Genomic DNA, 26,960 nt, shown 5'->3' on the forward strand with positions numbered 1-26,960 from the left:
TTAATTTATTAATCCTAATTTATTAATTTAAGAAAAAATGCCGTGATTAATTGGATTATTAAATCAAAATCAGTTGGGTATCTTAGAACTATTAATCAAATAATTATTAGGTTAAATCAGTGATTTTGATTTTTAGAACGGAGGTGCAGGGTGGTGTAACCTAATTTCAAAAAAAGAAAGGAAGTATGTAATGTCAATTTGAAGGCCTGCAACGGCATATGAATCAAAACCGCCATTCCATATGGGCAGGAAGCACCTTCAGTTCTTCTGCACCAAACGCTCATTTCTAACGGCTTTCAAAGCTAATGTTTATTAAGCGTAAGTGCAATATTCTCGGTTTTGGACCTAGCCAAGGTTTCATTTTTGACAAGTCCAACAGGCCTCGTGCTAATGTTTTACATATGAACAAGCGTATCAACTCAGATAACTTCGTCCTCCCAGAACCTTAGTGACATCAAAAATCTGAGTTCTAGCACTAAACAACCTAATATCAAAAAAAAAATCAAGATAGGAACTCAGGCGATTCTATCTTTGCAGGAACTGAACAGAGAACAATGAAATCTAATAGATTGAGAATAAATGCATCAATCAACTCGCTCTATCAAGGACCCTATGCAAAGAGCACAATATATTTTGTCTATGCACTATTGTGAAAATGAGAAATGAAATATTTTGCATGTACGTGTGCCTGGCAAAACTGTTTAGAAGATGCAGGGGCTATTATTTCAACAGTTGTAAGAACTAATTTAACTGTTATGTGCTTCTTGCATCATATGAACACTTATTAAAAAGCTGAGTCACTCAATTACAATTCATTTTACACCTGACTACCTTTATATTCATCTAATACATTTTATGCAACAGAAATATATCAATCTGACATAAGAATCACTATTGGTATGGAGGACCTGTGCAAGGACAATCAAAACTGTGCACGTAAACTTGTATTGAAGATGATAGCTGGAAAACATTTCTGTTTTCACCAAATTTCAACCGAAGCAAAATCACTAACTGCTTTAAGATTTCTTTCAGCAGTACTGGAACTGTATCGCGAGCTCCAGAGATATTCAATGCTTATCCGTCAGTTCTTATGGGTAGGAAAATAGAGCCTTGCAAAGCATACAGTGTGTCAAGTGTACAAATATAGGCTGAGTTCGTCAAGATTCCTGTACATGGCAAGATAAATATACCTGTAGAGAAAAAAAACTTCACCATTGTGCAATCGAGATGTGCATGTGGGTGTAGCACACACAAAAAAATGTTGAGTTCACACTGTCAAATGAAAACATTGACATACATTAAATCCTGACGGTGGGTGCTGTGGTCGAAACTAATTAGACAACTCCACGACAAAATCCAATCAGTCAGCACGAGGCAATAGAAAAGTGAAGCCTGCATTTTCTCGAATCAGAGGTGGCGGCTCAATGTCTGAAATATCAATCTGATTCATTGATTTAGCTATATCTTCAACTGAGAACGGTATGCTGCATCATTAGTTAACACTCATTCTCAGACAAAAATTTTAACTTACACACAAATTACAAATTTAGGCAATAACAAGTGTAATCGCATTTCACAGTCTCATTTTCAACCTTGAATCATCATCAAGCAGAAATGAACTGCTGACAGCATTGTTTGAATCTTCAGTCATTAACACCCTCATGGCAGATATAACCTGTCAATAAAGAAAAATCAAATAGATAGTCATAAATTCTTTTAACTACAAATAATCCAATAACAGTAAGAATGCGGTAGAAAAAGCAGTATAGAAAAATCTGATTGATTGTAAAGCATATATAATTAAGTCCCCTCCCCAATTCCCCAAAATACCAGTAAAAAGATGTTCAACGTGAAAGGGTAGTCTTCCTATTTTAATAACCCATAGTATCAAAGAAGATGAATAATTAAGAGAGCTAAAATAAAAAATTAACTCCTTTACACGATGAAAACGAACCACAATTTGAAGGTAGATCAATTCAGACTTACATCTGGCGAAAGGCTATGTGTGCCATATTTGTCATCCCAGTACATAGTGCTGATTCTGTATAGTTGTTGAATACTGAGCACCTGTGAAGGTGTTAGAGATAATTTAGGATAATGTTGAAATAAGAATATTATATAAAGATATGATTGTTTCCATTGTTAAGAGATATTATACATGTTGGCCAAGTCTTGTAATTCACATATATTAAATTATAATGAATGAGAACCTATAACTTGAGAGAAAATTTATCAAAAGGACTAACTACTGTTAAAAAACGGATTTTAATTTAAAATCAAAGGAATCAGTTCAGTCTTGAAAATTCAATAGCCACTTACTGGGCACAGGTCATGACTTATTTCATCCATTGTCTTCCTTGGCTTCTGATGTATGACCTAATATTAGGAAGCAAAGATTAAGATAAAATTAGTAGCTTTACCGAAATTCAGGCAACTTTATAACTGTTTGTGGTTGCTATCGACGCAACCGTGCAACGGTTCCAGTTTTTTTCTTTTATTTTAGTGACATGTTACTTAAATTTGTCCTCATGTAAAAGAAAATATCATCCAAAACTTAGTTTCCCAGAAAATAGGCAGACAGGTTACAGTTATTAAAAAAGAAAGATTATTCAGAATAAGGGTGAACTAGTAACTAATTAAACAACAGTTATATAACTTGCAATGCTGGGGGGCATAAATTGGATATACAACATGCAATTCTGGTGGACATATTTTGGATATACAACATGCAATGCTGGAAGGCTCTAAGGACCATGCAGAGTATTAGATGCAATACCAGGAACCCAATAGACTGTCTTATATGCTTAAGCTCATCCCAGGCTGAACCTGCATACTGCATTGTTGTTATTTGCATCAGTAAGGAAAGCAAAGAAACATTATTGGGAAACTGAAAATGCATACAAGATTACCTCATCCGTTGCCTTGTAGCACCAGTGTTCCAGTTCTGCTAATCCATTCTTGACAAACTCACCATTGCTAAATGAGCAGCATTCTCGTCGCAAAAGAAGGCTGCACCCAGAATGGGTTATAATTAGACGTTAAGATTGTAATTAAGTTGACATTCATACAGATACGTAAACAACTGTGGGGATTCTACTGAATGGAAAACCTGTTAAATAGTTGTACGTTGATGAAAGAGAATGTCTGAGTAAACACTTTCCGAACCAAAAACGGGGGTACCTAAAAATAAAGAAAAAATACCATAAACCTTGTACATATTATGGGGTTAATTTGAAGTCCTGAATTATTGAGACAAAGAAAATCATGTCAGTGTAGATTCCCAGTACCCATGAAAATAGTTCTATTTGTCATCATAAAAGTTAAAAAACAACAAGTAGAACTGCAGTGTGCACATAAATAATTCCACCCATTCCTTTGATATATCCATGTGAAAAAGTATGAAGAGAAGAGAGAGAAAAGAGAAAAGTAGGGTTTTATTATGATAAGACTTATTCTTGATCCAACAACCATACATAATAAAGGAAAATATCCTAATAAGGAAACTATTATAATAATGAAACTATCCAATAATATAATATCATTATATATGTTAACATCCCCTCAAACTCACGATGTTGAATTGGGAGTTTGCCAACTAAGAGACGGAGCCACGTATTCAAATAAATCCAAAGTTGTAACACCGGATTCAAAAGCATCCAAACAAATCCAAAAACAGAGTTACGAATCCAAACAAACCAAAAACTTCCAAACGAATCAAAGACACAACAACAAAAGAGAACGCAGCAACAAAAGAGAAATCGTCCAAAGACGCAGCAACTCAAGAGAAACCAAAGCAACAAATATGCAACCATCGAAAACAATACCAAAACTGCATGTGAGACTGAATCCAAAATCCAAAACCAAGCTTCATAATCAACCCAATACAAACTCCAAATAACCGAATCCAAGTGAACAAACTCTATCCAATCCTCAGCCAAATAAAAACTGTATCTCAATTCAAATTGTATCCAAATCTAATCAAATCTCGCGAAAAGCCAGTGTGCAGATAAACTAAACCAATGTGCGCAGAGCAACAAATAAACTAAACCAATTCCCGCGAAGGAGCCAATGTGTCTAGAGCACCAAATAAACTAAACCAATCTCTCAAAGGGGCAATGTGCCTATAGGAACAATGTGCCAGTAACACCAAATATACTAAACAATCCCTCGTAGGGCCAATGTGCCTAGAACACCAAATATACTAAACCAATGTGCCTAGAGCACCAAATAACCTACACCAATTCCGCGAAGGGCAGTACTGTCTCCAGGGGGAGCTGGCCTAGGCTGGAGTCTAGGGCCTCACGATTTTAGGGGCCTCCAAATTTTTTTATAGTATTATATTTCAATATGGATCAAATTAATTATAATTAAAAAATTAAAAAGCACATCCTATAAACAGGAGCCAAATATTACTATACAAGTGTTTTATTTTAATAATAATTAAGTATTACTTTTTGGGCCTCAAGTGTCTATACCCAATTACCCAAACATTCACTTAAACTTATACAAAGTCCATTGGGATTACAAAAGTTCTATCTCATTCTCACATCACATATACACACCGTCTCTACTTATTCCTATATCAAATTCTCCATTTTTTCTTGTTCAATTACTTGGTTATTGACTTGCAGATTTCACTATGACGGGTAAAAGAAAGTTTGAATCCGGAAGTTCGAAAAGAAAAAGAAAAGAAAGAGAAGAAAAACTTACACAATCTCTCAAAGGGTCCATGAATAGGTATGTGAAACCTACATCTATTCTTGATGAATCTTTGTCTTTACCTGCTGAAAATATTGTTGTGAATGATGAGAATTTAGATACAGAGGTTTTGTCTGAAACTGTAATTGTGGATAATGATAATTTAAATCATGAGAATGTTGATGAAACTCTAAGGCATGTTGTCGATAATGTTTCGATAATGTAGTGAACGATGAATTTGTGACGGAGAATCAGGATGTGAACAATGAAAATTTATATATTTTATTGGATCATGGAAATTGGGAGAAATATATGCCTCAAAGAAAAAAATGATTTTTGGTGGAAAAAGGACCGACAAGAGTTGTAGATGAAGTGTATCCTGTTAATACAATGAATAGAAGTTTTAATAATAAGCATTACACTGATCTTTGAAAAATGGAGAGAGAAAAGCTTGATCGACCATGGCTAATATATTCTCGAAATAGTGATAAAGTATTTTGCTTTTGTTGTGTGTTATTCAAAAAAGAGAGTGTTGTGTCAAGTCCTTTAACTACAACAATTGTTGGGTATAATGATTGGAAAAATATCTATTCTAGACTTAGTGAGCATGAAAATAGTACTGATCATCTTAATAGTTTAACTGATTGGATGGAGGCTGAAACAAGGTTGAAAAAAGAGAGTGCAATTGATTCTTCTAATCAGAAAGCCATAAAAAAGAGAGAAAAATTTGGGGGGAAGTTCTGAAAAGAATAATGTGTGTTGTTAAAACTCTAGCTGACAATAATTTAGCATTTCGTGGGAGTAATGAGAAACTTGATGAGCAAAATAATGGGAATTTTTTGAGTATGATCGAAATAATTGCTGAATTTGACCCGATAATGGAAGAACACCTTAGGCGTATTCGAAAGAAAGAAATTCGGCGTGTACATTATCTTGGTCATAATATTCAAAATGAGCTGATACTTTTGTTAGCGGGTGAGATTAAGAACAAAATTATCAATATTGTTAAAGAGGCAAAATACTTTTCTGTAATTCTTGATTGTACTCCAGATGTGAGTCACGAAGAACAAATGTCTCTGATACTGAGATGTGTTAATGTGTCTACAAACCCAATGACAGTGGATGAGTTCTTTCTTGGATTTTTGAACGTTGTTGAAACTACAGGAGATGCTTTTTTTCTCGAACTTAAAAATATTCTTGGAAATTTGGAACTTGACATGAATGATTTACGTGGGCAAGGTTATGATAACGGTTCTAACATGAAAGGACAATACAAAGGTGTAAGTAGCAGGGTACTAAATGAATATCCTAGAGCATTTTATACTCCATGTGGTTGTCATTCTCTTAATCTTTCTCTTTGTGACATGGCAATGAGTGTTGTTGAAGCTAAGTCATTTTTTGGAGTTATACAGCGAATTTATAAATTATTCTCTGGTTCAACAAAGCGGTGGGATATTCTCAAATCCTATTTAAAGCGCCACGATGGAAAAGGGCTTACTTTGAAGTTATGGTCAGATCCACGTTTTGGGAAAGTCGTGTGGCTAGTGTAAAGCCATTACGATTTCAAGCTCCACGAGTAAGAGAAGCGTTGTTGCATCTGGTAGAGCACAACAATGATACATCCACAATAAGTGATGCGGAGTCTTTGGTAAATTATGAATTTCAGAAGTTTGATTTTATTGTTAGCTTGGTCATTTGGTTCGAAATATTGGAAAAAGTGAAGAAAGTTAGTAAGCTCCAAGGTAAGGATACAGATGGAAAATGTGTTAATCTTTTACATGGTCTAATTGTTTTTTTAGAAGAGTACAGAAATAGTGGATTTGAAACCGCAAAGAGTGAAGCTAAAAAAATTGCTTCTGAACTAGAAATTGAGCCTACTTTTCGTGAATCTCGTGTTCGTCGAAAAAAGAAGTTTTATGAAGAAAGTGCTACAGATGAACCAATTCAAGTTGTTGAAGAATCGTTTCGAGTCAATTATTTTTTAGTTATGATTGATAGTATCATTTCTTCAGTTCAGACGAAATTTGTGCAGTTTAAAAAATATGAAGATACTTTTGGGTTCTTATTTGATTCGTACAGATTGAGAGGTATAAATGATGGAAGTATGAAAGATGCATGTGCTACTCTTGAGAATGTTTTGAGACATGATAATAGCTCTGATATTGATGGACTTGAATTATATTCGGAGTTGCAATTGTTGAGGAAGTCACTACCGGATAATTTAAGCAAACCAATTGAAGTGCTGAAATATATTAGGAATATGCATTTTGTTTTTCCTAACACTTGGATTGCTTATAGAATAATATTGACAATACCCGTTACAGTAGCTACGGCTGAAAAAAGTTTCTCCAAATTGAAGTTGATAAAAAATTATCTTCGATCAACTATGTCACAGGAGAGATTAAATGGTTTGGCTATGTTATCTATAGAAAAAAAAATGGCCTCTGAACTAGACTACAAAAATTTGATTGAATCTTTTGTACATCAAAAGGCAAGAATTATTTAGGGGCCGCAATGTTTTGTTTTGCCTCAGGCCTCCAGTATGCTGGAACTGGCTCTGGCGAAGGGCCAATGTGTCTAGGGCTACCCATCATCAACACGAAAAAAGAAAAGGAAGATGAGTGGGAAAGAAAGAAAGAAATAAAATAATACTATCATCAAAGCAAAATCGAGAGTGTGTATTAGTCCTAACCAAAACCAGCAGAAAGATTATATAATTTTCAACCAAAACTAGCAGGAAAGTTGTATGAGAGTGCCAACCAAAACCAGCAGAAAAAAACTTCGACCAAAATCAAGTATCCATAAGAAATCCAACCAAATCGAAGAACAAAACAATTGTCATGATTAAAACTCAAATTCATCCAAGAAAAAAAAATAACTGATTTAAATAAGAAGAGGACAAGAAGAAATAATAATTAGAACATATGTTTAAAACCCAACATGTGGAAGCCAACCCGATATAACTTATCATCAACCTATCCCGGATCGAACCATAGCTCTTGATACCATGATAAAGTATGAAGAGAAGAGAGAAAAGTAGGGTTTTATTATAATAAGACTTATTCTTGATTACTATAGAAAAGGGGCTTATATAGCCAACAACCATACATAATAAAGGAAAATATCCTAACAAGAAAACTATTATAATAATGAAACTATCCAATAATATAATAGTATTATATATGTTAACAACATGAAGAAAACTCTATTGTATAGGAGAAATATTAAAAAATTTCTACATAAGCATGAAATTGTATTTAAGGTTATAATGCAAGTGTCCATCCAAGGGGCCAGTAGGCTGCTAGAGTGCAAGCTATCAGAAGAATCTCTAACTGGCCTCCTCTATTGTGACAGTTCTAATCATGGTATGTAGTATCTACAAGAGGCATCATGAATAAATGTTTTGTTAAGAATTACTATCTGTGCTTTATTCTAACTGTACCCTAGATTGCGATCAATAAAGCCAGGGCTACAACAGGAGCTAAGGAATGTAAAGGAATAAATATTAGAACTGAACTCGAGAACAAAAACAAAATGGTCTTGACTTACATGATTAGTTTTTAACATAACTAAGAAAGTCTCAATACTCCTTACAATCCCTTGCCAGTGAGCAGTCAAAATTTCTTGTGCTGCAGCATTTGCAAGTGTGCGAGCTGTCCCCTTGATTAAGCTTGCTCTGGAAATTCTGGGCGCCTATACCAATTGGGTATCAAGTAATAAGAAATTTTGGTTTCTCTAATAGAAATAATTTTGAGTTACTTTAGACACATGATACCTGAATGCACAAGCCAAGCAGTGGAGAAATCTCTTTCTTTAGATTATCACGAATCATGCCATACATCTTTTCAACATAAGCTGTCAACTGCTGCTTAAAAAGTAAAGCAGGATATTTGGCCTCAACTTGGCATACTGTATCTACCCCACCAGTTGACTCACCGTCGGCAAAAGAAAGGTCAACACCAGCTGGAGTTCCACGAAAGCTCTGTAGACAAACATGTTGCATTTTTTACAAAGTTTTCTGAATAGGCGAGTGTAGATTTATATTTGAATTTTCCTTACCTGTGTCATCCTCCCAAATAAAGATGGTTGTCGCCTAAATTGTGGAGTTACACCAGCAGCGCCACCAGCTTTCAGTGTACGTTGCAGCAAGAGCAACAGAGTTGATGCATTTGATAACCAATATGCTAAAATTTCATTGTTGTCCTGTGTCTACAATCAAAGAAGCATATTTTGAATTTGACCCAAGACAGCAATTGACACATTTAAAAAATTTAGATTTTAGAACATATACACACCTCAATAGCTTGGCCAATAGTTTGTATAATTCGGTCAAAAATACTAGTCCTTTCTACTTCAAATGATCTCCACTGCCTCAGGCATTTGTATATGATGCAGGCTGCAACAGGCCTTCCTTTAGAGAATCCAAGGTGCTGTGCAACACAACGGATAAGCAAATCCTGATACTCTTGTTGTTTTTCGTTTAGTGACTTTTGGGGCCTCTCCTCTACCTCCGCCGCCTGTTCCTTCAGCTGTTTTATTGGAGGAGTTGGGAGATCCTGTTACAATATCATTTTCAATTATAATAAAATCCCAGTAACAGTAGTGAAAATATACTGGAAACTGTTATCTAAGTCGGTTTGACTTACTATAGCAGCTTTTGTGGTTTCCCCTCTCTGCAAATTTTAAAGAGAAGAAAAAAGAAAGAGTAGTGAGTAATTTATAAGATTTATTGATCGCATGAAGATTCACCTCTTCTTTATAATTACCTGAATAACTGATTTAGAACGATTGGCAGCAAGCATCTTATGACTTTGTGCCATGGTCAAAACCTTCTGACGAAGATTTCTATTTTCTGCCTCTAAGTCTTGCAGGGCCTTGCTATTCTCTGCTATGGTAAAAGCTTGCTGACGAAGAACTTTGTTTTCAGACTCTAAGTTGGTGAGCTTCTCGTCAAGCCTATTTGCACAAGGGAAATAGTTCTATTATTTCAATTCTGCGTAGTGACATTTCAAAAGTATTTTCTCAATATGTAATAATTTATAATTTGTCAGTGGAAGGGAGATTATCATGTAAATTGCAAAAGTACCATGAAATACCATCCTTAAGAAGAGGTAATTTGGTGGACTTAACTAATGGCTGAACTGAACTGTCCTACAAACCAGAGTTTTCCATATATGAACTCAAAATATATCCCCCTCGAGTGCTTGACAAGACTACATATTCTTGATTATAATAGTGAAGTGGAGATACAAAGGTGGGGATTTGAACAAATGACATTTTAGACACAAAAAAATTATAAACACAGCATTGCATCAAAATTAAATGTCAAAAAAATTAAAGACCAGGCTCTAATTTATAATAGATCATGCAGTTCAATATTCATGGATATGTTTCTGAGTATCCATGTGGATGACAGAATAAATGTTCAGGAGCTAGAGAAAATATACCCCTCCTATGTCAATAGACCAAATTGCACAAGATCTAAGAAAACTTACCCCTTCAAAGATTGCTGAAGTTGCTGAACTTTTTTTTCAGTTTCTTCCAGCTGCTGGCGCTTTTCTTCACTTGACTCCTCAGATGCTGCATGTTTTCTTTCTAAATCATCAGCTCGCTCTTTTTCAGATTGCAACGATGACTGTAAGATGAACGCGAAATTAAATTTATGAGAATATTAATATACACATCAAGTAGTACCAAGCAAGGTAGGTAGCAGGAGAGTACATAGACTTTGGAGTGATTGTTAAACTAGTACTTTCTATTTTTTCTTATTTTTAATATTAACAGGGAGTAATACTTTGGTTCTACAAGATATCAGGAACAGACTTCTGAAATATTTTGTTACTTGTGCATTTAAAATGCTTCTAGTTTTCTCTGCAAGAGGAGTTCCAACATGAAGCGATTATTGTTTCAAAAATACTGTAATTGGTGTAAGAGGATCAGGATAACTACTCTTGTGATGTCTTTGGATGATAATTCACCAACATGTAGAGCAATAATGAAAAACTTGAAATATTGTAGCAACTTCATATAATGACCCTAACCACTCATATATGTACACACATCTGAAGAAACAGAAAGAGATGTAGAGATAATACGATGGTTGCGATTATTACCTTTAACGTTTCCACTTCTGCACTTAACTCCTCAATCTTTGCTGTATCTTCTACGGGAACTTGAGTTTCCTTAATGGCTGCAGCCGCTTCTTCAATTGCTTTTTGTGCAGCTTCACGTTCCTTGACAAGCAATGCATCTTTTTCATCAACTTTGGCTTGCATTTCCTGCAGCGAATTCTGCAATTTTGATATCTCGTGTCCTTTTGCCTCTTCCGAATCAGTCTGTAAGATTGACCATGAAAATTCAGGTGATAGGCACCAAGCCACCAAACTAGCATGAAAATTCAACTTCCCTTGGGTATGTTACGTATGCAAGTATAAACTGCTTTCACAGATACCTGGGTTGGGCCCACTTGCATCACATGGAAAAGGCAAAAAGTGAATGTGGTAGAACTAACAGTTTCACCTTGCATAGCTCCTTATATACAAATTTATGTAACAAAAAATAACTCAGGACCTTGCTCTACGAGTACATTGGTTATGTTGGGTTTTGCCGTTTTGTTTTGGTTTCTGGAAAACATTATATTACTATATATAAATTCTCCTCTATCAAAGTCTAAATATGCTCATGAAATAAAAATAAAAATTAGTAAATAAATTACCCTCAAACGTTTTTCCAACTGCACACGCCATGTAAGTTCTTCCACCGTTTTCTCCAGCTTATTCTTTGCTTCCTGGAGCGCTCCTGTTTCCTTTGCAGCCTAAAATTGTGAAGAGTCCACATTGTCATGTTCCACAAAATGCCAGAATTAAACCAAGCAAGTTTCATGGCATTCGTATTATTGTATACATAATTATAAGCAAGTAGGAACACTTCTACTGTAGTGGAAACAGATTGCATGATGATGATGGTGATAAATGCTATGAGCTGCTCTACTAATATTCAGTCACCATTTGGAGTGGTAATTACAGATTGCAAGTCAATTCTTCATTACTTAAGTAATATTTCATTCTCTTTATCAAACGATCTGGAAACAAAGCAGCTGACTTTTTAGCTCGCCTTTTCAGTTCAAATCCAGGTTGAATTATCAGAGGGGGGCTGTCCCTTCTGAGTTGCAGGCTATTTTTCAAGCAGATTCAAGTTGATATAAAAGCAGAACTTATTTTCAAAAAAGTTGAAACACTTATATAATAAATTTAAAGAAAAGAAAAAAAAATTAACTGTTAAATAAGTTAGTAAACCAAAATTAAATTAAATTAATCAAAAAAATGAACAATCAATAATAAGTCCCAAGCTTTACACTTGATACTGTATTAAGCTAGTATGTCTATTTATACTTCAATTCGTCACTTCTCTAGTTCTCTTATCTGTCCCTTGAGTATCTAAGTTCCAAACTCAACCTAAAGCTTATGCATTTACTAGCTATACACCTGTATGAATCATCTCTGGTGCTACCGTTGAGTGGATAGTTGTAACAAATACAGAGTAATCTCGACTACAACCACAACAGACTTACTTACATGACAGGAGTGCTTATATTGCCAGAAGAAATGACAACAGCAATAAATGACTCCTTTACTTGATACACAACACAAGTAGCTTTAAACTTAAAGCACATTTATACATAACTTTGTGACTAATCGATATTATTATTATTATTATTATTATTATTATTATTATTATTATTATTATAATAATTATTATTATTGTTGTTGTTGTTGTTGTTGTTGTTGTTGTTGTTGTTGTTATTATTATTATTATTATTATTATTATTATGGTGCACAATAGTAGGAACAGGATCTGATTTATTTTACTTTCATAATAGTGTTATTTGTTACTAAAGGACTACAACTGCCCCTTATCATTCTTTTGTTTGTATTTTAAAGAAGACATTTTGTTTTCCTCGACTAACGCTAGGATCCAAACATAATTTAATCATAACTTGGCACATAGATGCGTATATATGCTTTTAACCAATCAATATTGTATAAAATGCGTAATTTTTTGTCAGATAAAAATGTAGGAAGTATACCTGCTCTATTATCATCATAGGCCATGCTTGTTTCAGAGGATTATAATCCCGGAACTAGGTATAATATTCCCATTATTAATAATCCTATGGATTATAATCCTCTAAAATATCCTATTTGTTTTGAAGTATTCACTTTAGGATTGTCCTATAATCCTTTAAATTATCATATCCCTTGTTTGTTAATCCTTTAAAATTTTATAATCGTTTTTAATATCCTATCGCATGTTTATTTTGAGGGATGATCATGGGACTAGACTGTTGTCTATTATATTGTCTAATCCAATATCTGTTTTACATGCGATTATAGTATGAGAATCATAATCCTTTAAAAAATGTATTGTCAGAGTGGATTAAATAATACCTCCTACAACCAAGTATTAGAGAGGATTATAATTATATCCCTTGCTCCAACAAAACAAACAAGGATAGGATTATTTAAAGGATTATAAACCTTGGAATTAATCACAAATAATTTAAAGGATTATAAACCTTGGAACATGAAATAATTTAAAGAATTATAATCCTATCTTATGCTAGATACCATGAAAAAACATGGCCCTAGGCCATGTTTAGCAACTGGGAAAATAAACTACCATTCAAGGGTATGTAATGCACTATTATAACACTGACACTCACCATTTTCAATTTCCGAAGCTCCTTTCTAGCAACCCTCCCTCTCCATCTGCATTGTGTGAGAATTGCTGCCTTAATCAATTTCTTATAGTATGCAAAGCATCTATGACCACGCCAGCGGGCCTGCAGATGTTGCTTCAAGTCAATAACAGAACCTGCATAACAGTTTTTACCTAAAGCTCAAGACAGATGCCAGAAACTGACTTGTATTGTTGTTGCCGCAGTGTCTCGCTTTTTATATCTAAACTCCTTACGGCAACTCATGGTTCGTAAACCTGTCTGGATAACAATAGCTGAGGTTCTGAGGCTTTTGTAAGCCATCCACGAAAAGCGTCCCCGTGCTTTTGTCTGAACTTTAATAGCAGCATCATTCCTTCTCATATTTTCATATAATTTGCAAGCAAGTTTTCCTAAAATTCATAAACAAAGAATTATATCTACAAGCCGCATCTTTTATTCTCATATGTTCATATAATTTGCAATCAAGTTTTCCTAAAATTCATATTATATCTACGAGCCATTTCTCCTTTGTCTGACTCAACCAACTCAGCCACAGTCGCAACAAGACAAAATACTCTTAGCTACTGTATCTTTGGTGCATGAGTTGCATTAGAAAAATTCTATTAATAATTTTATTTCGTTTGAGTGCCTTTCTACTTAAAAAAAAGAATTCTAACTAAATATCAACACATTTAGACAAACCTCTACAGAAAGCTTGCACAGAAATGGCTGCTTCTCGTAGAGCAAGAAAATATTTCCGGGCAATATAAGTTCTAATCTTTCTTTGAATAATCTTGGCTGCACCGCTAAGCTTTAATGCTCTCCGTGCATCTAATTCAGCCATCTGCCCGGCTCTTAAGAAAACTTTTGTTTTCCCTATCTGCAAAGTCAATCATAACATGTAATGCTACACAGCCAGTCAGGTAAGATTCAGGCAACACATCAAATTGCTGTTAAACTGCTGTTGCATGCCAGCATGTCGGAACTATAATGAACTTATCAATCATAACAAGGAAGCAAGCATATGGGAAATTCCATTAGTAACATATTCATTTTTAGCCTAATTTGATCTGAAACATTGCACCAGAAATCAGATGTATTAAGTATTTGGCAGAAATGAGCACAGAAGTGTTTAATCCCAAAAAATTATTTCACACATATATTAATCATTAACCCTTCACTGCAGGTTTCCATTTACTCTTGAGAAATCAAGAATTTCATGAATTATCAATCTAAACTTGTATTAAAGAGAAGCTTGCAAGGCAAAAAAGCTATTAGAATAAAATATGCACCATAAGAGATCTCCAGATTAGAAGCTTATGACTTTTTCAATGTATCACCTTACAAGTAAAAAATAAGGGTAAATACGTTAATAAATGATCACTCATTATATACTTGAATTAATGCATAACATAATATCTACAGGACCTTCCATTGTCAGATCCTTAAGAAATTTCTGAAAAAAGCTGAAAGAAGCTTTTGAGTTTTGTCTACTTAAGAATGAAGACAATGTAGGGAATTGATATATAACATTAAAACATTAAAGTTGACATATGAAGGCCAATTTACCTGAGCTCCTTTGAGTTCCATCTTGTCCAAAATCTTTTGGCATGCTGCCTTTTCCTCAACACTGCACAATTAATATCACAAATTGAGATGTGAGAATCTGCAGGCGTTGTTTTATCAGCCAAATTACCAAGATTTAAGTATTGGAATTAAAAAAAAAGTAATGTTTTTATCTGTAGTTTGGTCATGAGCTAGTACTTACTTCCCTTCTTGAACTTCTGGAACAAGAAGACCAAATCGATTTGAGAATTCGAAAAAGGTCTTGCGAGTTGGATATCCAGCACAACTGATTCTAATTGCCTCTAGAACACCCTGCATGATTAAATATGAAGGCTCAGACTTAACAAATAAACGAATAGTATTGACAAAATATCGAAGTTGATAATTAGATTTCAGTTTTGTACTTACACCACAGCGCAGCTGTTGCATAATATTGACATTCTCAAATATTGAGGGCTTAAGAAGATTGTTAGGCTTCACACATCTAACGTAATGGGGTTCTGTAGAATTAAGTGTTTCCATCAATTGCTGAAGTTGTACCTACAAAATATTTGGGAATTTCAGTTTTGATGTTAAAGGAATGTCAGTTTTAGGATTTATGCAGAAGGAAATTCACTTATTTAATAAAGCCGTTTCACACTGACTAGCTTGCTGATGTAAAAATTTCTGCAATCATAGGCCATTAAAAAATAGAAATTACCTTAAACCTGGATCCTATAGATGAGAATTTGGATGATTTATTTGATGACTTAGTTGTCTCTTCAGGTAATGGTGGGAAGAGCCCTGCTACAAAGGGGCACTTAGAAGCACTTAACAAATCTTGATGTTCGGGAACAACATAGTCTTTATTTTTGTCAAGAAATTGTTCAGACTGATATTGAACCTGAAGTTAAACAGAAGCAAGACGACCGTTAATGCATCAGAAATCCACATTAAAAGCATCTATACAAATGTAGGAGAAATGCACTATCCAAACCTCTCCCGCATAATGTGAAATAGTAAAATCAGTCCTTGATAGTTTTGGTTTGACAAAGCGTTTGTGAACTTTGAACGTCTGGTAAAGCTTTTGTGAAAATGTTTCATGAGTTGACTTGGGAAACATGCTGAAAGAATGATTAAAGAATAACAATAAAAGGACATTCATTTCTGCAGTAGTATTAAGAAGTTATAATGCTGCACATACAAACATGCACATACCAGGCTTCATCAAGTAGAGCAATAATCCCTCCAGGTTTCTGCAAGCAAAGTACAAAAAGGGTGTCTGTGAAAACAGTATAAATGTAAAATTATGTGCAAATATCTGAAATAGTGTACTGGGATATCTAAAGAAAGCTTCCACTATAATGAGAAAAGTGCACCATGCGAAAGATGAGCAACATATAAAATGTTCACTGACAATAATATTGTGTAGAAGGAATTATGCACATGTTGCAAGCAAGTTATTTTGATAAGCTTCCATTTTTTGGGCAACAACAGCAATATCCAAAAAGAAGATGCAGATATTTGAGTTAATTTCAGGTTTACCTTTTCAATAAGATCCAGCACATCTTGGTTATCTACAAATTCTATGTAGCTCCAGTCAATCGCTTCTTTTGTGTACTCTTCTTGTTCCATCTTGAACACATGCTGTATATCCCAAAAACTAGATTATAGTTTAAGAAACTGCTTAAAAATTGGTGTGTAGTCATTCTAATAACTATTACCTGGTTAAAATGTTGTTGCAACTTCTCATTTGTGAAATTAATACAGAACTGTTCAAAACTGCACAGATGAATATAGTTTGACAACCAAATTCTGAAGAAGGCCATTTAAGCAAAATACATTGACAAAATAAGTTCCATGTTAGAAGTTCCTAGGGAATTGAGATAGTTGAGATGACACATCTCAAATTTGTTTCGGGAAATACAAGCACAAGGGCATATCCATCTTTGTTGCAAACACACACTTCCAACTTACAAATCAATGGAACTGCTGTAATAGTAAGCAGAATAAACAAACTTGTCATTATTGCAATCAAATCATTCACAGGACATTACTTTTCTGTACCCCCCCCCCAAAAAAAAATAAAAAAATAAAAATAAAAACAGAACAGCAAAAAACTCCTTCTTCAAAGAACTACCATGGTTCCGTAAAAATTAAATTATACCTGTTCTGTTTGAAGCTTTCAAAACCATAGATGTCAAGAACCCCAATCAAGGATTTTGAATTAGGATCCTGTCCAATTGATGTATTAATCTTATCTACCAACCTGTCATTTTATAGAGTCAGGCATAAGCATCATCAGGATATTTCTCAGCTATATACAAATATGATGGTACCAACTTACCAGTCAAACAACCGCGAATATAAAGTCTTAGCTAAACCATCCCTTCCAACAACTGCAGCCACTGGATCGAGGCTTCTTTTAATAACTTCTTCTGGGGTGACCATTACTCGCTTCAAGAGTGCATCTTCCAATCCCTTAGTATCACACCTAGCATTATAAATGAATCCTCTTGATACAAGGAAAAAAGCGCACATTAAAACATGGTTAACAAAAGAAGGTCATAGCCGTACTTGAGAAGCTCTACTGCTGTCTCAAAGTGGAACTTTGATTTGTCATCTTTCAAAATTGATGAATCAACTTCTGTCCCCTTGGAAAACTCAATATTACCAATATGGAGGATTGCAGCAACAACTCTGAAAATTGCTTCCTGAGATGAAGCGAGATGGATTAGAGCCATATACTGTAACAGAAACATTAAAAGAAGACATCTTACCTGTTCAGTTTCACTTATGCCGACTATATCCATGGCTCTCCTAGTCTCAAGATACTCTTCGGTATCATTAACACCAACAAGTTCATGACATTTAGATTGATTAAGATAATGAAACGTTTTTGAACTTCCCAGCTTGTATTTCTCCACTACCTGATAATGAAAATACATTAAAAAGACTGTTATTTGAAATGATGACAAGAGTAAGTGACAACCTACCTCTGGCGGGCCTCCGCAAAGAAGGTAAAAACAATGATAGTTTCGTTCAGGATCTGAAACCTGGCAAACACGAGATCTCTCTAGAAGATAAGTTCTAATAGCTGCCCCAGATATTCTCCCTTGCTTGTCAAACTGAATCTCGACGAATTTACCAAAACGACTGCCAAGACATTAATCGACCACCTAAGGATTAGGAATTGAGGAAAATTGTTCAATAATTGAAAATACAAAGCTTGACTCGTTTCACCTGGAATTGTTGTTTCTAACTGTTTTTGCATTTCCAAAAGCCTCCAGAACTGGATTAGACTGCACTTCGATGAATTAAACATCAAATAAAAAAGAGGCTTGTGTTAAGGGAGAACAGCAAAAAGTACGAGTACATATATAGCAAATCTCCCATCACATAAGAGAAACTCAAGAAAACAGCTTTGCAAGTTCACATATTTAGGACTTAAAAGCAAATAATGAGCTACCAGCTCTTCAATCTCCCAGAAAGGATAATAGACACTGGTTGATCTCTTGGATAGGATTTTGGCACAGGTTAAATTAAGGTTAAGCCATCAGAACCTAGGAAAATTTAATAGCAGAGAAAGAGGGAGAGACAATATATATCAATGGAGAGTATTTAGCAAGAGCATTATTCAAGTTGCAAAAAGATGCTGCTTTTTCATTGGCAATGGGTCTATTCATCCTAAGATTTATGTAGTCATAGAGGCACATATGGACTTTTACTCGACAGCAGATTATTGTTCAATTAATTTGAGTAGAGGTGCTTCCTATTGTATTTGGGCTTGGATTTTTTATCTCACATTTCAACGGGATAGGTAGAAGTTCTTCTATGCACTGTATTTTCCTCCGCTGTTCTAATTTGTATTGCTGATGCTCTGCTCTCAATCAGTATTCCTTCATTTTTTCTTTTGAAAACTCTAAACATTAATTAGGGACTTGGTGATGGTGTTAATATTATCTACAGGAAAACAGTATATGTTAAACCTCAATTGTTCGGGGATTTGTTGCTAAGACATTCATAATGTTTATACTTCATCTTTGCTTGTTGCTACATTCCAAATTATCACATTATAGCTCCTTTGAGTTTTGAACATGCCAGTGTCATTTTCTTTCTTTTACAAACAGAGAATTGTTGATTGGTATTTGAGTCTTAAAGATGAAGCTTTAAGGCACTTATCGTAAGGCGTTATCTCTGGTTGTCTTATATTTTAATAATTGCTCAGGTGTTAAGTATAGTAAAACTTATCTTACTTCTAGAACTTGTTGCTCAACAGTCCTCCCTTCAGTGCCTTTTCTTCCACCCAGAAAAGCAAGATACTGCATAAGCTGTTTAGTAGTTTCAGTTTTTCCAGCGCCGCTTTCTCCACTGACTAAAATTGAGTTACTTTTTCCTTCTCTTATCATTGCCCTGATCCACCAGTTAAGTCAATAATATATTTGGATTTATTATTTGGATTTAAGAAAGCTTAGAAGGATAGCAGAACACAGTGATACCTGTAAGCAACATCTGCAATTGCATAAACATGAGGACTCAGTTCTCCAAGTTGTGCTCCTTTGTATTGTTGCATCATGTGACTACCATAGACATGAGGCAACTTTTGAAATGGATTAATTGCGATAAGAATACTTCCGGTGTATGTCTGTCATTAAGTCAGTAAGATTTAGTGCTACGAAAGATGCACAGTGCTTTCTCACACCAGGTGAGCAAGAAAAAAACTCAGCTGAATTTTCTTACATATATTTCATTCAGTTTATATCTAGTTGACAGGTTCTGCAGGACTCCAGGCTCATGCAGATAAGATAGTTTTGTCATGTCATCAACTCCACCATCAGGAGCATCCTCATCCTTCGGATAAATGCTAGCTAACTTTGCAACAACCTGGTTAGCAGAAGAAACTATTGTGAGTCAATGCAAGTAACTAATACTAACCAAAGATGACCAACCTAATACTTGCATAACGTGAATACTATCGCTAACTTTTCCTATTAATAGTTCCTGTGGGTATTGAAGTATTATAAGAACACTAACAATGAAAGAAAGAAGAATAAATGAACAAAAACCATCAAGTAAATTAAGTCTGATATTCCAATTTTGAAAAGTATCAGAGCATTCAAAAAGATGAGCGAATCGGAGAAATCACAAATGATGAAAATCTCAGTTCGATAGTGAAAGATGGAACTAAAGCTCCATTCTGGAAGGACAATTGGACTGGTACTGGAACTTTCGCAAAACAATATGGAAGACTATATCAACTAATATTAAATTACGAACAATATTAAATTCTGAAAGAGTTAAAATTGTCATATCAACTAATATTAACTATTAAGTTGACATCAATTGTGAAGTTAAATTGTTCTTGTTTGACTATGTAAAGTTAGAGACTCAATTTGTGGGTATCAACTTCTTAATTCAAATTATAAAAAAAAAACCTAAAATGACTTACAATTATAGAAAGTTATCTTATATTCTCAAGGGATCAATTATCTATTTGAACAGGTGCACATTAGGGGTTCAATTTTGTTTAACAGGAGAAGAAAAGAGAGTTGATGCTAAGACTCATAACCTAGGTTGTGTACATAAATTTTGCAGCACCTTCCAGGTCAGCTGCATCTACAAAAGGTGTCAAATTAAATGCATAATCTCAGTAATTTGGATTTCCTTAAATAATATATACAAGTCATAGAGTATCTGTACTAGTATATGTTTTTATAATAGCTCAAGGAAGTCATTCGTTGGAAACAGCTTTTGCAGGCTTTCACTACTTTTTAGTATAATTTTCTTGAGGGAAATTGAGAATTCCTAATGGATTTGAGAAATATATCAGTATGTTCTGTACGTTTATGAGATTTTTGCACATGCACTAAAGAATAACTCCTTTATTGTGCATGTGAAAACTAGACAACATCCCAAAGAGTAAATCAATCCCATACTTTAGGAGTAAGACTTTCCTGTCAAAATTATATGTAGATTATTGCAAGCAAGAGCAATCTGAAACACTATTACCGCACCCTCACAAAGAGTAACATGAACATAGTGAAAAAACCGAGAACCCAAAAACCATTTTCTCCCGCAATCTGCACTGTGCTAAAGTCAATGATACAAGTATACTATATACAAATATACTATATGTGAGCTCTCTTGTTTCAGATGCTCTTTCACGAATTTAAAAAGCACTTCAGACCCTTCCACAAGTCTAATGTATTATGTACCCCAGGGAAGGCCGAAGATAAACCAGAAACTATAACAAAAGGAGGACTTCGTTATAATATTACTATTCAACATAGATAGCTCACGCACTGTTTTTCCATTGGTAGTATCTATAGTAACGTCTTCTCCATTTATCTTTGTAACTTGTCCATCGATCCACGCTATTTCAGGATCTTCAATCCAAACATGAGAACCAACAATAATATTTACTGGCGTGCCCTGTAATATTCAAATCTTCATCAGAATAAAAAAGTATGAACATGTACCAGTTGGCGGCACAGACATATGCACTAAGAGGGAATGATAGAAGAATTTCTGGTTTTAGTCAATACAGTAAAATTTTCAAAATAAATTGTTCAACAAAGTACAAATAACTTGGACGTAAGTTAAAATTAAAAGTAAAGCCATAATAAACAATCCTTCGTGAAGATTGTCTGGACGTATGGGATGGAAGATACAGAGAAGATCCTCTGTCATCTAATAGGCAATTATATGAACTCCTAATCATCCAAGTTACGGACTAGGTGGATTTCTCTGCAACCTAGATAAGACCACCTCCTAGCCTAATTTTGATGACTAATATATACCACATCAAGTTTTATTTGCTTTTACGTTGATAAGTTTGTAGCAGCTGCAAGGTTTCTTATTCCATCCATATACAGTATTGGTATAGTCATATTCTAAAGGATTATATACATGTAAGTTACTAGTTATGAATGTCAAAATATCTAACAACATGCCAAGACAAGTCTAATTTTTATCAATAAGGACCAAGGAACCAGATCAGAAGACTGTAATCTGTAAAACAAAAAAAAGCTCGCAAGACTACATCATCTAAATGAATCTTACTTCTAAAAATGACTCGGATGGACATGCATTCTTGTAATAAGTAACCAGAAGATAAATATATAGCTGTGACATTTACTTTTGGTTTTGTTGAATATTTTGATGAAGTAGTCGGTATTCACAACTGTATAACGTCCGCTTCATCTAATTCCCAAACCTGTCATAAATGGTATACCCCATCGTTGTCATACACCCCATGTCCTACTCCCGAGTCCTGAGTGGAACAAATATTTTTATTTTTGCAAAATGTCCCGAGTGGAACATACTATGTTGGTATATTTTGTGTTGTCTACTAAATTATCAATCGAGTCAAGTACCTAAAAACTTAGTACTATCAACTGATTGAATCATGTTTAAAGAAAATTACTCTATTAAACTAACAATGCAATCACACCTAACCCAACCGAACCCAACATATTCGTTATAGCAGGCTGGGAGGGGAAAAATGTACGCTAAGCTCATCTTTGTTACCTAACTAGGAAAAAATTATGAATGAATCCACAAAATGTAATGATTTCCAAACAAACAAAAATAGGCGCATTAGTGTATACTAGAAAAAGCATGCAAATTAAATTGTTGTACCACAATACATGAATTTTATACATCAATATTCTATGAAGGGATAGAATAGACGTACCATTGTGGTATACAATTTTATTTCTATTATTCACATAACGTGTTTATGTTTATCATCACCGCATGCATGTCCGGCCCGTATCAGAAGAATTGTAGAATGATGAGAATCGAGGAATTCTAGAATACCCGGTTAGGGTTGAGGTGACGGAAGAGAAGTACGGACGGCGGCGAGTGATCGGAGAAAGGTGGATGATGAGAAAGGAGCGGTAAAAGTGGAAAAAGAGAGTTGGGTGAAGTTTGACATAGTTTTTGGGAAACACTTGGAACTCGGAGCACATGTCCGTTTTCTAAGACTTTCTTGTGGCTCTCTCTTCTCCATTTTTGTCTCACTTATGTTCTGTAATATTATGCGTTTTTTTTTTGTTAGATGGAGAGACAAAATTAAAGAACCTTTTTATGGTCCGTTCCATTTCATCTTAACTAATTTTCAAATTTATGAATACCTCTCTTATGTACATTAAAGTCAGTGTTCCATAAATCGATAAGCGTGCCAGCCAGGGCGGTGAGGGTACCTTCGAGAGATTAATCGGCAAGTCGGAGATTAATCGGACCGATTAATCGGAACATTAATCGGAAGAATATAAATATTATTTTTAATTTTTATAATTATATAATGATCAACATGTCAAATATTTGTTTGAAAAAAGAAATTAAAATGGTATTAAACAATATCTACACATTTGACATGCGTTATGTACTAATTATTGAGTTTACAATATTAACTATATTTTAATTCACACTTTTAAATTAATTATAATATGTTATTTTTATATTTTAAGTGAGAAAATAAATATATTAGATTACTTCTTACTTCTTACCAATACTATATATTATAAATTGACATGATATTGTGTGAAATTATGAAATTAATGATTTAAAATTAAAAAAACGTAAAAATAATATTTTTTTAGTTATTTTCCGCCTAGACCGCCTAGGACCGATTTTTAACCGCCTAGGCCGCCTAATCCCGATTTTGACCCGATTTTTTGAAAAAACGCCTAAATCACCGCCTAGGTCCGAGTCGGGGCGTTTTACCACCGCCTAGCGCCTAGGCGCCGCCTAGGCGGCCGCCTAGACCGATTTTTAGAACATTGATTAAAGTATATTAAAAGAGGAATATGGTTAAATTGAACCATTTTAATGGCCGTAAAAATTATGATTTTACTCTTTTATGTTAAAAAAATTATAAAAATGTCATTCTTACATAATTTTAGTTAAAAATAAGTAAAATTGGTATATCCACTTGCAATCAAACCCCTTTACTCATATTTATTAATTTTATGTGGCTGCCATATATCCCGCATAACATTTTGAGTTTATTTTAAAAAAATTATTAGATAAGCCATATTTTTTTATCAAATTCTATTTTTATAAAGTTAATTCTTGAGTAAATAAAATACTACGTCACTCCGAATTTTTGATTTAGTTATTATAGTTCTATATATTAAAAGAGAACTATGGATAAATTGAGTCATTTTAATGACCATTAAATTTCGATTTTGCCCTAGGGGCAAATTGAGCCATTTTAATGGCTGTAAAATTACGATTTTGCCCTTATATGTTAAAAAATATAAAAATGTCATCCTTACATAATTTTAGTTAACAATAAGTAGAATTAGTATATCCACTAGAAATCAAACCTCTTAACTCCTACTTATTAATTTTATGTCGCTATCATATATCCTGCATAGCATTTTAAGTTCATTTTAAAATTCTTATTAGATGAGCCATATTCTTTTTTTTTATCAAATTCTCTTTTTATAAAGTTAATTCTTGAGTAAATAAATACTACGTCACTCCGATTTTTTACTTTAGTTATTATAATTTTATATATCAAAAGAGAACTAGGGATAAATTGATCTATTTTAATGGCTATGAAATTACGATTTTGTCCCTTTATATTAAAAAATTATAATGGCATCCTTACACAATTTTAGTTAAAAATAAGTACAATTAGTATATCTATGAGGAAACGAACTCCATATCTCCTACTTATTAATTTTACTAGTTTAAAACCCGTGCGATGCACGGACTCCACATATTTTTTAATATTACATAATTTTAGAAAAAATACTTCAATTCAATTCTTAATTTTATTCATTTAAAATTTTAAAAGATATGACTTCATGATAATTATATAAGTAAACATATATGTTCATAATTTTTTTAGAACATTTAAATTATTTAAAATGATAACATTGGTAAGGGGAAAAATATTATTATAATAAAATTATTATTTTATTGAGGGTAAAAATATAATGTCTTCATTGTGTTGGTACCTTGAAAACTATTATTTTAGCATGGTGATTACTTAATCGATTAATTATAACTTTATAAAAGATATTTGAAAAAGGCAATATTAATGATTGAACGATATAATTTTATTGAACATTCTAAGTGTATTTTTTTAAAAAAATATGTTTTAAATAAAATTTGATTTTTTATTTCACATGAATAGGATATGAATTATATTTGGTCTAATATTAATTTGATATATCCCAGATCAGTGATTTATATTATTTTATTTTAGCCCGATGTCTAATACACTGACCAAATTAAACTAATTACTTTTAGTTTAATTTTTATTTTTTTAAATTCCGGATCGATAAGATAATTTTGTTTTAGACTGAATAATTAGTATATATGTTTTTTTGGTTGAATTATATTTTTGTTTTAGTTTTGTGTTAGTCTGAATCAATTGTATAATCTATTTTTTTATTCTTGATAAATAAAATATATTATTTTATTTATCCAAGTTAATTAGTATAATTTTTTTCGGAGGATTGATAATATTATTATTTTATCTTAGCCCGAGTCACATTATATATCAATCAAATCTTAAGAATTATAGTTAGTTTGTATAAATTTAATTTAGTCCGAAGTAACAACTTATAATGATATAGAACTCGATATGAATTAAAATTTAAATTGATAGAAGAAGTTGAATTTAATATAAATTATATTGATATAGAGTTCGATATAAAATAGAATTGAAATTGGTAAAGTAATAGAGGAAGTTGACTTCAATATCAATTAGAATTAGAATTGATCGACCCAATAATTAGAATTAGAATTGATCGACCAAATAATTAGAATTAGAACAATTAAGTAAGGGTAATTAAGTAATTTCAGCAAATACCGACTGACCGACTGCTAAACTTTTAATGTTTCGTCTATTATAATATAGTATAGATGTCACTACCATATGTGCTACATATCATCTCCTTATATATTAAAAGAGGACTATGGGCAAATTGAGTCATTCCTCGCACAATAATTTCATTCCTCGCACAATTTTTGTTTAAAATAGGTATATTATTGTATCTACTAAGAATCAAATCCCAAACCTCGTGCTTAATGGTTTCTTATCACTACCATAACTTCTTGAGTTTACTTTAAAATTTCTTATTAGATAAGTCACATACTATCTTTTTATCAATTTTTTTTACTTTAATTTTTGAGTAAATAAAATATTGGTTTATATTATTTTTGTGCCTCATTCTTTTTTAGTTTTTGTAGTTTTATTAGAAAATTTTAAAAATGCCACCACTTCATATTTGTTTCACTCACCTTATATTCATTTCCAGTTTGTTTCACACACTTCACTTTTATAAATTGTATTAGTAAACCCCGATTATCTATATATATGTATGTATGTATGTATGCGAGGTATATATTTTTTATTATATAATTTTTTATAAAAAAACAGTATTTAAAAATTTAGAATAATATTAAAATAATCTATAATTTTATTGATCAATTTTTTACATTATAATATAATATATTTTTTAATTTGTCATTCATTTACATTATAAATCAATTTTAATATGATTTGATATTAAAAATATGTGATATTATCAATATTTTTTTATTATTACGAATTAGTCAAACGAGTTTTTATTTAAAAAATAAACTAAAAATATAAAATTATTATTTTTAATTATTCCCCGCATCACCGTTCCGGCGAGGACCTGTAATGAAAAGAATCTCCATTTAAGATTCAAAATGTGTTCGGGGATCGGGGGATAGTACTCCCTAACCCCGAAATGACCTGATGCATATCCCTACAAACAAACTTCAAATATTTTTGTTATAATGATATAGATTTTTTTTATTACTTAGGATCATATAACTTATAATAAATATCTAATTTCAAAATTCTCGGGGTAATTTAAAATCGAACACTATGATAAAAAATAAGTTCTCATCACTTAAGTTATCTAATACCACTATAATAGTATGTATGAAAAGAAAAAAAAAGTAAGATAATCTAGTGAAAAGTTAAAATAATCATTATTGTTTT

At 33.1% G+C, this 26,960-nt stretch overlaps 1 protein-coding gene across 1 annotated transcript; it reads right to left on the reverse strand.

Annotated features, from left to right (window-relative positions):
- Positions 1-692: 692 nt before the first annotated feature.
- LOC141708480 (myosin-11-like) lies at positions 693-22,988 on the reverse strand. The gene is made up of 39 exons (XM_074512136.1): positions 22,659-22,988; positions 21,266-21,394; positions 19,703-19,846; positions 19,462-19,607; positions 19,219-19,375; positions 18,206-18,264; positions 17,955-18,118; positions 17,743-17,888; positions 17,540-17,676; positions 17,310-17,456; positions 17,130-17,231; positions 16,687-16,744; positions 16,508-16,609; positions 16,181-16,218; positions 15,960-16,086; positions 15,684-15,866; positions 15,392-15,523; positions 15,186-15,295; positions 14,987-15,047; positions 14,120-14,297; positions 13,622-13,827; positions 13,421-13,540; positions 11,414-11,512; positions 10,812-11,033; positions 10,194-10,333; positions 9,465-9,654; positions 9,345-9,371; positions 8,994-9,254; positions 8,758-8,907; positions 8,474-8,680; positions 8,248-8,391; positions 3,110-3,180; positions 2,910-3,009; positions 2,777-2,833; positions 2,320-2,376; positions 1,987-2,067; positions 1,593-1,675; positions 1,298-1,484; positions 693-1,190 (listed from the first exon to the last, which is right to left on the reverse strand). Exons 1-38 carry the CDS (start codon positions 22,659-22,661, stop codon positions 1,361-1,363), a joined length of 4,662 nt encoding a protein of 1,553 aa, XP_074368237.1. The 5' UTR covers positions 22,662-22,988; the 3' UTR covers positions 693-1,190; positions 1,298-1,360.
- Positions 22,989-26,960: the final 3,972 nt, after the last annotated feature.

This window comes from Apium graveolens, chromosome 2 (assembly GCF_009905375.1).
Source record: "Apium graveolens cultivar Ventura chromosome 2, ASM990537v1, whole genome shotgun sequence".
NCBI lineage: Eukaryota > Viridiplantae > Streptophyta > Magnoliopsida > Apiales > Apiaceae > Apium > Apium graveolens.

Excerpts from the sequence above, each read along its gene's own strand:
- LOC141708480 (XM_074512136.1), bottom strand. Across the intron at positions 15,524-15,683 it reads CTATAGGATCCAGGTTTAAG|GTACAACTTCAGCAATTGAT; the intron begins GTAATTTCTATT and ends AATATTTTGTAG. Across the intron at positions 1,676-1,986 it reads CACATAGCCTTTCGCCAGAT|GTTATATCTGCCATGAGGGT; the intron begins GTAAGTCTGAAT and ends CTTTATTGACAG.